Below are 14,551 nucleotides of genomic sequence, written 5' to 3'. Positions count from 1 at the left end.
TGGTTTTCTATCCTGTTTCTCTGATTTCTCCTAGAACTCCTGTTTGGATGTTTGACTATGGACTGATCTTCTGATTTTTTCCTTCTATTTTCTGTCTTTTGTTCTTTCTAGATCTCTTCATATTTACCTTTCAGTCCTCCTGTTGAGTATTTTGTATATGATTTTATTATAAATCAAGGCTTTCTTGGAGGGGTGTTCTCTGAACATTTCTCTTATTACTATTCAAAAAAGAACACCTGAGGGACTGGTGACATGGCTGAATGGGATAAAAAGGTACAAGTTCAGATTATAAAATAATTTAGTCACGGGTCGAAGTATAGCACAGGGGATATAGTTCATAATAATATAGTATCTTTTTTGGTGATAGTTAACTACACTTAGGGTGAGCATTTAATAGTATTTATAACTGATGAATCACTAAGTTCATTGGAATCCAACATATTTTTATGAACTATATTTCAAAATCTAATATTTAAAAATAGCTCCTAATACTTGTTTCAGAGATGAGTATCATTTACTGGCTTTCTGAGGAATTATTTGTAATTTCTTGAAAATTTTCCTCTCCCTGTATAGTCTTCTCCAAGTTGTTTTACTTCTTGGTTATTTTGGTCCTTTATTTTTTTATAGTAGAGGTTTTCCTGAAATACCTGGTGATACTTGGTTGTCTCCTTTATAAGATATTGAACATTGGATTAGAGGCAGTAAACTTACATATGGGAGTTAGGGTGTACATCTTGAAATCAGGGTGCTGCTTATGTAGATTTTAAACCAGTCCTAGTTTTTGGTCTCACTTTTATTCCCACTTGAGACTCCTGATTTGACAGTTTCTTAGTCTTTCCAGATGGGGGAAATCTGTAGTAAAAATCAGATCGACTGTTACTTTTTTTCACCATTAGCCCAAGACTTAGCTTTTGTGAGTCTGTTGAGTCAGTTGCCACGCACCATCTGCTTTCCAGGTTCCAAAGTTTTGTTATTATAGTCCTTTCTCCTGTTATCTTTGTCTTTCTTGGCTTATGGAGAGAAAAAAACCCAACACTTTAATTTTTGCTTAGCAATACAATAAATGTTTGAGCGTGCTTTAATTTGTTCATAAATTATTTAAATAGTTCCCAATAGTAGTTTATAATTTTTCCATTATTTATAAAATGGAATAATCTCTACATAAATGGTGATTATTTCCTTAGAAAAGTATCAGAGCCTGTTTGTGAAATAGCTGTCAGGAATGTTAACTAGTATATATCCCTATGTTTGTTCATTCTCTGATGTGCTGTACAACAAAGGTATGGTACCAAATTTTTTCTTAAAGGACCTTATAGTAAATATTTCCAGCTTTTTGGGCCATAGAGTCTCTGTTGCAACTACTCAGCTCTGCCACCATAGCAAGAAAATAGCTATAAACAGTATATGTAAATAAATGGGCATGAATGTGCCCCAATAAAACTTTATAACATTAGGCAGTGGGCCAGATGGCCCTTGGGTCATAGTTTGCCAACTCTTGTTGTAGAACATGAGGTATCAGCATTAAATGTAAAAGGAAAAAATGATCTGCATTTCTTTTCACAACCTAGAAACCAGTAGCAGTTTTGTACTTGTTTTACCTGATTTAAAATGCCTGTTAATGCCAACTACCTTTTCAAGGACACCTACAAGGTCATCGTAAGGTGCCCTGGGCCTTCATTTCTCAAGTTTCCACTGAAGCATTCTGCTCTGGGCCCCATGTGACTGTAAGGCCTGCACAAATAGTGGTTCTGTTTCCCAGCCACTCTTGTCTCCTAGGATGTACTCGTACAGGGAGCAGCTGAATAACCTGAAAAGCCTGCAAAAGGTGACCCATAAACTCTTTAACTGGGTGCCTCTGGGACCCAATGAGGCAATTCCTGGAACTGATGCAGTGCTGTAGATCAGAGTGTTGGCCAAGAGTCTGAGTTATGAGAAATTTGAAACTCAACAGCATTCTCCTGTTACATGTGGCCTGTTGAAACACTGGTCTCCATCCTCTGCTTAGCATTTCCTCAAAAAGTAAGTGGAAGAGAGGGCTCTCCTTGTCGTTCCAGGTTAGCGGAGAAGCATGTTCATGTCCCAGTGATCAGCTGAGACTGCTTGAGACTTTTGTGCCTGTTCAGGCTTGCCAGTTTCCTGCCTGCCTTCCCTGTGGCATTCTAGCTGATCTGTGCTGTTTGTGGCCATATGGTCCTCTGAGCACGTGGTTTGGCTTCCCTGTCCCTGCTGCTGGGTGCTTGGGCCTTGCAGATTTCACAGACCTGAATAACACTTGGGGGTGAGAGTGGAGGTGTGGCAGCATGTCCCAGGAGGTGGAGTTTTCTCACCCTCTGGCCTGGTTAGAGGCCTCCAGCTTGGTTCTCTGCACCAAGTACTGCTTAAACAGAGCTCTGAACCAGATGCTTGAGAAGATGCAAAAGAATGAGTAGGTCCTGCTTTCAAGGAGCTTAGTTATGGGGCTTCATCTGTGAGATTACCCCAGGTGGTATACTGCCTGGTATCAGTGGTCATGTCCAAATTGGAGGTCAGGTTCGAAGCTGTCCATGGATGCAGTAGATTCCAGGACTTGCTTGGTTTGGCCCTGATCATTTTGTTTTTTTGTTTTGTTTTCTATTTTGATATAATTAATGTATAATTACAATTACTTGAACAACATTATGGTTACTAGACTCCGCCTATTATCAAGTCCCCCCCACATACCCTATTACAGTCACTGTCCATCAGCATAGTAAGATGCTATAGAATGGCCCTGATCATTTTTTGCCACGCTTCCTGTGATAGCTCTTAATGGAGTTCATTACTGTGCCTCTTTGAGATGGTTTTTAAGCAAGGGCACATCTTAAAATCTGATGCTGTGGAGTCAATAAAAAAATAGTAGCTACTTCCTTGGTTTTTGTCATAGAGCCTTCTGGTGAAAAGTTCTGGGGATGGTCTGACTTGGAAGGTGGTCTCTGCACCAGAAAGAAGAGGTCAAGGCTTGGTTTGTTGTGTAAGTTAATGAACTGACTTACAGATAAGAAAATAAAATGATTGAAAGAGGAATATATGTATAAAAACACTTAACCTGGCCTTTTAAATTGAGACGTTATTTTTTTTAGAACAGTTTGAGGTTTAGAGAAAACTGTAGCAAATAGAAGCCCCACATTAGCTCCTCCCTCCTCCTCATTTCCCCTGTTATTATCTGACATGAGGGTGATACATTTCTTAGTGTCCCAACATTGATATATCAACTAAAGTAAATACTTTGTCAGATTTCCTTAGTTTTCTCTACTCTCCTGTTCCAGAATCTCATCCATTGTAGCACAACTGAATTTAGTTGTCATGTCTCATTAGGCTCCTCTGTGCGACAGTCTCTCAGACATTTTTTGCTGTTGATGACCCTGACAGTTTTGAAGAGTGCTGATTGGATATTTTGTGGGATGACCCTCCATGGGAATTTATCTGTTGCCAGATATCCTTTTAAGTATCTATTGTTGTGTGTGTTCTGTTTGATGATATTTAGGTGCCTAGAAATATTTGCATCACAAAATTGTGCTTAGTATTTCGTTAGGGATTACAGGGTGGCATCTGCACTGTTCTGGGAGAAAGGAAGGGATGTGACTCCAGGCCATCGTTCTAGCAGTTGGGGTGCACTCCTTATCTACCCACTTCAGGTGTTGCTTCAGTAGCATTTCTGGGATTAGGTTTGGGCAGAAGAGACATAGGCTAGAGCCTTAGGGAGCAGGAGCAGCAACTGGATGTTATTTATGATTTTAGATACTAGAAAGGGTGTTTGTTGTCCCATTCCCTGTGGCCTCCATCAAGGGCATTCCCTGGTAGTGCCTGTAGAAGCTCCGTTTGGGCTGATGGTCCTTTTATTTCTGTCTGGCACCAATAATTGAGGCAGCTTTGGGAGTCTTGTGTCTAGGGAGCTAGCTATTCTGAGGGTCTCTGTGGCTCAGGAGGCTATAGTGGGTTCTTTATATGTGCAGCATAGTTTTAAGCTGAACAGCATAGCCTTCTGCCACCCCGTGAGCCTTGCGGATGAATTCTTCAGATAGGGGGCATGGTGAGAGGCCAGAACTGGGCACCGGCGTCCCTTGTCTCTCACAGCACTCTGTGGTTCTCTTGACTTGGGGCAGCAATTAGTTTACCCTCATCAGTCCACCACTCATTTTCTATTTATAATTGTCTTCGAGAAATTGGGAGGGAAGTGGGTTTAGGGGCTGTATTTTGAGTCCAGCTAGTGACTTTCTGTGTAGACCCCTGTTTCTGTGCCTTAGGTCACCTTCTGGAGCGTGTGGTTGGGTACGGTTAGGTAGGGGTGGAGTGAGGAAGGTTCCGTAGCCAGCAGAGAAAGTGAGCGATGTGTGCACACAGAATCCTCCTGAGCAGCACCATGAGAAGTGTCAGTGTAGAAATGTGGACTGAAAGGATGCCAACAAGCAGGCTTCAGGTAGTAACCCATCCTGCAGTTCACTTAATGCACAGTATGTGACTGCAACCACTGTTTGATTGCTGCTTCTGTTTTTCTGCCCAGGAGCTGCTTGTTCTCTGGACAGTCATAACACAGTGACAGAAATAAAAAGTCATAAGCCCCACTTTTGTACACATATGGACAGACACATGCACTCAGCCCGCACCCCTCGCCAAAAAGCCCACCAGCGCTTAGCTGGCAGTGTCAGAGTGTGCAGTTCCTGAAGGAGATTTCTCACCAGGGAGATGCCGAGCAGAGTCAGCTGCTAAGGCCTGAAATTTACAGCTCCAAGGAGTCAATACTCTCTCTGGCTTTACTCCTCTCTGAGCATTACTAGGAAGTGGAGGATTCTATCTATTTCCCATGTCTTAACCATAGGAATATCCCTGGGTGTTTTTGCAATTTACAATTTAAGAAGAGTTAGTCTTGGAAAGAGAGGAATGTGTAGTTCTGTCCACCATTGAGATTTAGGAAATACTGTGATGTGTGGGTATTTGAGAGGTCTGACAACAGCTCTGTTATCCTTTGGGCAGTGGTCCTGCTCTTTTAAGGGAAGAGCAATATTGATTTGCTCTATTCACTGTTTTGACTTGTATGGCCTTGTGGAATTTGTCTTTTCTTTGGTTTGAAGGTGAGAGAGTAGAATAGCATGTATCATGGATACCTTGTCCCCTGAATGTTCCATTGTCCATTTTCTAATATTTTTCCTTTCACCCAAAAGTAGGATTTTGAAGGATATGGAAATCATTAACTGGGGGTCTTTCTCTTTTGGTCAGTTGTCCAAGCCAGTGTCTTTAGGGAGTGGGAAGGAAATTCTATGATGGTGGGTATTTTTACTTGGCGTCAATGTGTTTGGATGGTAAGGGGAACAAAATGTACTCTCTTTCAGTTACTAAGTCTGTATTTTTGGTTCTACCTTCTGAACCAAGTTTTATTCTTGTAGACATGGTTGGACTGGGGTAAGGGGCTCTATGATTTGGGGGTTATTACACACTTTGGTACCACCCATACCTAGGAAACCTGCCCTGACCTTAACTTGGTCCTCCTGTGATCACAGATCATGCTCTTGGTCACTCTTAGGCTAATAAGTTTTTCTGACCCAGGTGAGTTGTGGGTTCTGACTGTCCGGCATTTAATGTTTAGCCTTTAGAGTTTTAGATCTGTCAAAAACTTTATAGCAGGACGGCTGTAGTTATTTGAGACTGGCTTTTTGCTGTGTTCAGGGTTATAAGTTAATCTTCTATACAGTGAAAAATGAAGAAGAATTACCCCCTCTCTTAGTCTGCACCGTTCTTTCTCAGGCCTTTCATTACTTCCTGGCCACTGGCTTGTTTTTCTCTGCATTGCTTCCATTCCTAAACAGAGGTAAAACCCAGGGATATCTTCCCATCTGCCAGCCACAGTGGGCCTTCTGTGTACTTACAGCCTGATTCTAACTGTCATCTTTCTTTTTTCATTAATTCTGTTTGATGGTACTAACCTCCTGCTATTTCCTGTCATGTATAATTTCTCACTTGGTTTTGCTTTTGGCTTTTCTGATTATCTCTTCAATCATTCTTTACTCTTTTTGGTGTGAGGTGTCTGGTTCTTTGGAAAAGGCAGAGAATAGCCTTTGGGGGAGGAGCGTGTTTTAAGATATGAAGCTTTCCAGAGAATGGTTAATGACGGCTCTGTTAGGTACTTACCAGTGTGGTATCCACCACAGCAAAGGAGAGTCTAGCTCCTTTTGTTTCAGGCATAAAAGAGCGGGGAAATTTTGCAAGTCTGCCTTCACTGTGGCAGCTGCCCTGTAGTTTGGTTGCCTGTTGGCTACTGATGAAGCCTGATTGAAACCTAGAAGAGTTGGTTTTGATTCTGCAGATAAAGTGGATGGTGACCATGTTTTGTAGTCAAGAGATACCTCCTTGCAGCAAAGTGTTGCTTGCAAAAAAAAAAGAGAGAGAGAAGAAAAACCCTAACAGCCTTGTAACAACATGCTCTGAATGTAATTGGGTGAATTGTAGACTTCTAGCTGAATTATGGGTTCTACTTAAAACCCTGATGTGGTCCTAGCCTGCATCAATGGAATTTTATTCTGAGTGTACTGGTCGAGTGTTCTAAAAACCTCTACAGAGGCATATCTGTGCTTTTGTCCTTGTAAGTTACCCCAGACTAGAAGTTAATCTTTTCAGCTGAGAGTAGAGTCCATGTTAACTGACTGGGGTCCAAAACAAAGATGCCCACAGTAGTGCTCAGAACAGTGGCTTTCAGAAGTAGCTGAAGTAAGATTTTAGCTATTTAATGTTTCTGCCTTTGAAATTAAAGCTGAGCATCTCCTTTCCTAAGCTGAGATGATCATTCTTTTTCCCCTTCACTTGCCTTTGATTTTTCTGTCCTCTATTGGACCATCCTATTTTAGTTCTTTCTCATCTAGGGGGTGGTACCATCTTCTAATCCAGCCCTTGCCTCTTTTCCTGGATTCATATTGAGATAGTGATTTCAGTCTTAGGTCAGAACCTGTTTCAAGGAAAATCCAACACATAGAGACTGGATTTCTAGTTTGTAAGCGTTGTTGTTAACCACATGTCTTGGTCAGGGCAAAAGATAAAAAAGATTGACCATCTTTAGGAGTGACACAGATTCCGCCTCATTGAGAAATAAGGTCTTTTGGTACTGATAATTACAGCATAGTTTTCTTTAACATTATTGCACCATGAAGGATGATACTCCAAATGGCTATTAATCTCACTTTTCCCCTGTGACTGTTGGTGGCCCTAGCTCCTTAGCATGTGTGCTACAAGATCTGGACCATCGAAGTAGTTAAAAGCATTTTTTCCTCTTGCCCACAGGTGATGCAGGTGTTGAATGCTGATGCCATTGTTGTGAAGCTGAACTCTGGCGACTACAAGACTATCCACCTGTCTAGCATCCGACCACCAAGGCTGGAGGGGGAGAACACACAGGTGAGAATAAGGAAGCAGTGGACACTCTTTCCAAAGACCAAAGGGAAAGAGTTAAAGAAGGAGTTACAGAATAGGGAACATATATGTGATAATACTGCAGGAGAAGTATTTTAAATCTCCAAAGTATTATTTCCTATTAATTGCAGCCTAGCTCCATCGGGCAGGCCTCAGTTTCTCCTGAACCACACTCACTGGTTTATTTCCTGTTGGATATGCACCGAGACATTCCTCCCTACAGGCCTTTGAGGAGTTAGGCTTGGGGTATGTGAGACCATGGATGAGTTTTATTTATTAACAAGATGTTACTTCTCTGAGAAGAAGGAGAGAACAAGGTCTGTATCTCACAAGCATGGTAGTAAGGCCTGTTTCTGGGGCTCATTTTTGATGTGATACTTCATATGCTTTTGCTCTAGGAAGAAGTGAACCTTGGTATGTATATCCTCTCGGGTCACCTCATCTTTTGTAGGTGATAACTATAATTATTAGTTACACTGGTTCATGCTATTTGTTAGATCTTTTGGCAGCATAGATCTTCTAACCAAGTGTACGATTTGGGTATATCAGTTTTCTCCAAAGTCATGAAAACTTGCAAGAGTTGGCAGTCTGTAGGTAGTTCTGTTTAAAATTTTGTGATCATTTTCTTTTCCTTGTTGTTACTTATGAATGACCAAAGTAGTCCACATTATTTTTGAACATTTTGTTTGTTTGGTTATGTGTTGTTTTTATAACATCTTTCCCACTCTTATTTTTGCCCTCAGATAAGTATCTGCTAGACTGTTACATGTATGTGTGTAACAGTGGTGACTAGTTACAGAAATGGGTCTTTGGGGAGAGCCAGTGCCACAGGCAGTGTTTGAACAGTTTTCAGAAATTAAACAGAGTGGTTGAAGCTAGTTCTGTGTGCTTTAATTTATCCTTCTGTAGTTCTGAAGATGTGAAATTTGCTTTCCTTATGTTTTGCACATACACATGTCTTGGTGCATTCACTAGTTGAAATTCATGCCCTGTTTTCATTTGTGTGAAAGTTTGCAGACAGCCCATAAAAGTAAAATAAAAATACCATAATTGTCTTTTGAATCATATCATGCAGAAGAAGCACACAGGATGGGTTCCTTGAATGTATGGCCAGTCAGTTCATTGTCTTCCTTTTTTCTCCTTAAAGATGAGGCAATTTAATGCAGCAACAGTGTTTGGTAATGTTGAGAATTTAAATGCATGAAGCCTAGAAATGCCAAAACAAGATTCTCTCAGTAACTGTAGCTCTGCCTCATTGCACAGAGTAAATATACATCTCCAATTTTATCAGTATTGGGAGTAGTCCACAATTCACATCTGTGCCATGCAGTTGAAATTAAGGTTCCCACAGCAACCACAACTTTGAAATTCTTGAACGTTAATTTTTGTGCCTGCATCATCAGCCAAAGCATTATGTTAATGTAGACTGTGTAGCTGAATTTCAAACAGTTGTTAAGGGATTGGAGGTGTTACAGCTTAGGTAGGGCGATGGCAAGTTTTCAGGAATAAGAACTATACTACTACTGAGGATTTGTAGTTTTCCCAGGATCCCCTGGAATTCCTCAGGGTAATGGATGGAATCTTCCCCTAGCATAGTGGATTATGGGATGTTGTTGGAATATATTTCCTAATTGAAGCAGGATACTGTTTATTGAATTCCTTGTTCTTTACCAAGTTAGGTTATCTCTTATTTACTCACCTTTTTTTCTTTAAAACTTTCATTCACTCCTGAGATCTCACTCCATTTAAAGGAAGTTCTAAGAAAGGCTCAGCTCTCAGTATAGCACATAAGGCTTTTGGGTGAAATGGGGAATGATTTCCCTTTTTTGTTCATTAAATTGCTATGGAGGATTTTAATGAGGGTCACATTAAACAGAATGTAATGCAACTTGAGTACATGGTTGGAGGATGCAGTGAAGAACTCAGTTGTGGTGGGCACTCAGGCAAGTCTTCCCAAGAGCAGCTACTTAGTATACCTCTTGAGTGCTCACAGAGGAGCTGAAGTGATCAGATGGGGGTCGAGGGCAGTCTAGACCAACACTGTCCAAGAGAGAATGCAAGCCACTAATGTGAGCTATATTTCTTATTAAAATTGCCTAGTTAGCTGTATTAAAAAATCTAATAGATTTTATTTTATCTAATATATCTAAAGCAGTATCATTTCAACATTTAATGAATATAATAAACTAGATATTTTACTTAAAATTTTTATTTTTACTAAGCCTTTGAATCTGGTATGTATTTAACACTTAGAACACATCTCAGTTTGTTCTAGCATATTTCTAGGGCTCAAGAACCTCATGTAGTGGCTTCTGTAATGGACAGCATAGGTTTAGATATTAAAATGGGTTCATCATGGAGAAATGTTTACTGGTGTCCACTTTGCACCAGATACTGTGCTGGAATAAACCCTCATGGACCCACCCTTATGGAACTTGAATTCTAATAAGGGGAAGTACACGAGTAATTTCATTTATGTGAAGTGCTATGAAAGAAAAGTTTGGAGTTTATAAGAATGCATAGTCCTGCAAGGATTCTTTGAAGAAGTGAGATTTAAGGCCTGAAGGCCAATTAGGAATTAGCTAGGTAAAAAATTAGGTAAAGAAAATTTCTGGCTGAGTTGGCCAGAATAATTGGCATAGTTTGGAAATAGGGAATGGATCACCACTGGGGTACATGAGTGGTACAAAATATATGCACAGCCAGATCATGCATATTCTGTGAACGTCTCAGGATACTCATGGAGAGAGCACATGGGACGTATGATGAATGGCAAGTGATTTTGTGTGACTGGCTCGTTTAGAACAGGGCTGATTGGAATCCGCAGTGAGAATGCTGGGTGGTGTTTTGGGAATTGGGGAATAGTTGTGTAGTTGCAGGGGATTGAGGATTATTTGGAGATGGTGGATGGACTGTGGAGGGCCTTAAATGAAATTCAGGATATTGCCTTCTGTCTGATTTTGGGGCACTTTCTGGAGGTCATTGGCTTTGAAATGAAGAAAATGATAACTTGACACCTTATGATATTGGAGCTCTTCAAGAACAGAGTAGGAGAAGGTACAGATTAAGTACTTGGAGGAATGGGTAAAGAGGGAGAAGGAAAGTCTTTGCATGTGCTCTGCAAGGGTGGGCAGCTGGTGTTCAGTGACTCCTGCTGTGTGCTGGGCCTCTCTGCAAGCTCCCAGATGATAACCCAATGGGACCTGCCCTTCCTGTAAGAAAGGGGCTAGTCTGTTCGGTTTAGCCTCTCCAAACCCTGAAAACTCTTAATAACCTGTGGTCAACTTGTATAAATCTTCTGAGATATCTATATATTGTAGGGATAGTAGGAAAATCAGATTTTCCTTTTTTGAACATGGACAAGTTCATTTTTCTTAACTTATACATGAAGGCAAGGAGATTTCCCCCAAGGCTAGCTGTACCCCCTTTTGGATACTTTGTAATTGCAGCCAGTGGAAGGGTTCTGGACAAAACAGCATGATCAAAGGAACTCTTTGCACCCTAGGCAGCTGCTTTTTAGTATAATCCCATGGGAGTCAGTACTCCCACATTTTGGTTAGAACTTAACTTGTTGCTAGAAATGTGACAGAGTTTAAAAGCAAGGGTGTGTAATATTTCCCTTGGATGCCTTATGCTCTTGATTCTTTTTCTGTGGTACCATGCTCTGTACTGTTCAGGGTAAATCCAGTGTTAGCTCTTTGGAGATGTTTCTTCAGACTGATAGCCATTTTGGACATGATGTGTAGTTATCCTGTGGACCTAAACGTGAATCAGGGTTTCTCTAAAGGTACAAATTGTTTTATCCAGTTGTTTGTCAGAAAGAAAGACATGCTAAGTCTAGGAGAAAGGCTGTGGGTTTTCTGAGCTGCTGCCTTAAAGGAGGTAATACATTGTGCTATCTCAGGACTTCCTAGAGAGTATTTGGCTTTGATCTGAAACTGGTGCTCTATTACCCAGGGCTGCTGTGGGCTTTGTGTCACACTTGGAGTGTTAATGACAAAGGAAATACAGCCCCTGGGTATCCAGTGAAGGGGCTGACTTATTCCCCCATGAAGTCCACACTTGCTGTGCTATTGTAGTGGGCAGAGAGATACAGCGCTGAAATATACCTTGAAAACGACACATAATTTACCCAACCCCCAGGTATTAAGTGTAGAATGTTTGGAAACCCGAAGGTGGAGCCTTTCCCCTCATCTCGAAGTCCTGTTTCCCATAACCTGGCTCAGCCTCCTCCTGGTGAATTTATTTACCACATAAATATTCTTTCACAGCAGCACCTCTAGATCTTCAGATCTGGACACCAAAGGGTCGCTTTTGTTAACCCTGCAGTCTGCCTAATCTCCCAGTGTCCTTGCTGCCTGTGGGGGGTTTGTTTCCCCTACTAGGTGTCCTTGGTAGGCAGTTGATGGTGGACACACGTAGGTGTGTTTTTGGTGATGCCTGGGGACTCTTCAGGACATTCTCTCTGTGGCAGGGCAGTTTTCCAGTGCTAATAACTCCATTCATTGTGCAGGGCCCCAGGGTGCTTTGCCATTTAGACACGATTAAAAGTGGTTCTCAGCCGATTCCCTCCAGTTTAGATTTCTGAAAGCAAGATGACTGGTCCCTCTGGACAGTGAAGCAGATGCTGCTGCCACTGAGATGCACACCACCAGGAAGCTGGAGGGCTGCAGTCGCTAAGCAAAGCAGAGGCAAACCCATAAACCCACTGACTGTGATCTCGTGCTTGTGACTGGGAGCATAAAGCAAATAGCAAATTAGATAGGGACTCCAGCTTGGCATTAACACCTTGGAGAAAAGCAAAAGCTCTTTGAAATGGATATAGCATTTCACTGGATTCCAGTGGAGAGATCTGGGGACTGCAGCAATGCGATCAAAAGACATAGAACATGTCAGCGCTGGCAGAGGCATTCTGTACCAGTTGCAGATTTGTTTGATATGGGCATTTTTGAGAACACTTGAAACCTTCTTTGTTAAAGGACTCAGAAAAATTACTGTTGAGTGACTATGAGTGGTTCTTAGCTCATCTATTTAAGATTCCAGGATGTATATATCCTGCCATTTTTTAAAGATGAATACCGTTCCTCGGCTGGAGAAGTCTTGGGATCATGCTGACTTCTCGTGGTCAGATCAAGGCATTTGGTGTCTGGGTTGACAGCAGAGTTTTCCAAAATGAACATTCCACTGATCCTTATAAATTATACCCTGGAGAAGACACCAAGTGCCTACCTTATTTCCCTTTGATTTACTCAGTTCTATTAAAAATTATATTTTCTTGTTTCCTTTAGTTAATGCATCTCCTTTCCCATGATCTTGCATATCCCTTTAAAATAATTTTTGTGGGATTTTTAACAGTTTTGTGGTTCTTGGTGGTTAATTCTTCCTCAAACCACATGCTGCCTCTTTTCACTTCTTTCTCCATTTAGTCACCACTATCACACAGTTCTATATTTTCAGTTTATCTAAATTTTCTAGTGCTTATTGCCTCTTCTTGGTCCTGTGAGCTGCAGTAAGTCTTTGTTGTTTCCAGAGTCGACAGAACCATCATATTTACTGTCCTGTGACCGTTTAACATAACTGCTGTGCTTCGGTAAACTTTCTTGCGCGGGCTCTTCCAAGCCCCTAGGGCCAGAGATATCCATACATGCGGTCTTTCCCTTCTGCGTTGCGTATCATCCTGTACTGTTTATGTCTTGCCTTTTCTCCCCTGTGAAGCAGTGAAGTTCGCTGGGGGAGGGAATGGCATAGTTTCTCAGCTTCACATCTCCTTTCTCATTCAGGATGATGCAGAGTGTCATGAATACAGTAGGCATTTAATAAACGTTTAACTAAAAACATCTCCTGAGGCTTAATACCTAATCCATGTATTGCTTTTGAGTGGTATCATTTTTTACCAGCTCCTAATCCATTGCTAATATCTTTGCTTCTGATAGTCATTCCAGTTTGAACCAGTTTGTACTGGTGGCCAAAGTTCCCAGGAGGGAGTTTTTGCATTCCTGTTTTTTTCTACTTCCTAATTAGCTTGTTGTTTTGATGGCCAGGTCACAGGTGGCCTGGTTTTCCGTAGGTAGTTCTTCCTCCCCTCTCCTGGTAGCAGTCTCATTGCTGCCTTTGGGTTACCTCTTCCTGCCACCTGTCTTGAGCAGTGGGTTACTGCGGAATGTGCTCCGTTAGCATAGCACAGATTGGGTTCAGTCCACCAGTGGGGTTGATTTCAGGATTTTAAATGCTTTTGTAGATTGGTCCCCTATTGACTTTCTTTTAACACCTCTCCTCTTACTCAGGTGTTCCCAAATGCCCTGCTTTCGTAGCAGTTCAGTGGTCTTGAATCATTGGAGTTTTTAAGGTATACTTTTCCCCTGAGGGCTGTGTGGGTTTTTGTTTTTGTTTTTGTTTTTTTAGTGTTGCCGACCTTGTTAGTTGTCAAGATATTTCTTTCTTTGGAACTGATTTTAAAATCAATTAAGAGAGCTTTCCCTTCACCTTTCTCTCTTTATTTATGAGATACTGATTGCAGAGCTACCTACACTGTGTTTAGATAAATTACCTCCTCTTTTTTTGCGTATAACATTTATATTCAAGGCAAGTTCAGATCAGTCATCCAGTGCCTTGTACTTCTGCAGGCCAGGACTGTAGGTTTCATTCCTTGGTGGGCTAATTAGCTTTGTTCTGGTAAAATTTTTTTTGGTTCAAAAACCAAACATTTAAGATGCTCATGTATTATAGGCACTATGAATCTGGGATGTTAAATTTCTTAGTAATATGTTGATAATTTTAGAAATTGAAACTCTGTATTCCTGACCGGTATGTGTGTGTGTTAGTACCAGGTGGACTTTGGATTGGAGGATAGATTTGGATGAAGCAGCATCAGTTCATGTCACTGCTTTGGGAAAGGCTTTTCAGAACTGAGGTTAGAAGGGGAGGCTGAAGGACACAGATCGTGGTTTTTTCCTAGCCAGTGACAGGTCTATTGCTTAGGCATATTTTTGATGGCACTCTTCATTTCAGCCCTCCTTTAAACATCTATGGCCAGTTTATGGGTCATTGACATTTCATAGGCCTAATTTCAACCTCCAGATGATACCAGTTTGTTTTGGCTAGAAAGGCTTTTACCTGCTTTGGTGCTGCGTAGGTGGCC

The 14,551-nt window shown here is 41.3% G+C and overlaps 1 protein-coding gene across 4 annotated transcripts in view; it reads left to right on the top strand.

Moving 5' to 3' along the window:
* Positions 1-14,551, top strand: part of SND1 (staphylococcal nuclease and tudor domain containing 1) — a 406,889-nt gene that overhangs the window by 52,097 nt on the left and 340,241 nt on the right. For all 4 annotated transcript variants that reach the window (XM_073238488.1, XM_073238486.1, XM_037023516.2 and 1 more), the window contains exon 10: positions 7,285-7,398. In XM_073238488.1, coding sequence (XP_073094589.1) covers positions 7,285-7,398 — 114 coding nt within the window. The remainder of the gene's footprint in view (positions 1-7,284; positions 7,399-14,551) is intronic.

This window comes from Manis javanica, chromosome 6 (genome assembly GCF_040802235.1).
Source record: "Manis javanica isolate MJ-LG chromosome 6, MJ_LKY, whole genome shotgun sequence".
NCBI lineage: Eukaryota > Metazoa > Chordata > Mammalia > Pholidota > Manidae > Manis > Manis javanica.
The sequence above is the reverse complement of the archived record's forward strand: the minus strand, read 5'-3'. Positions and strand labels throughout refer to the sequence as shown.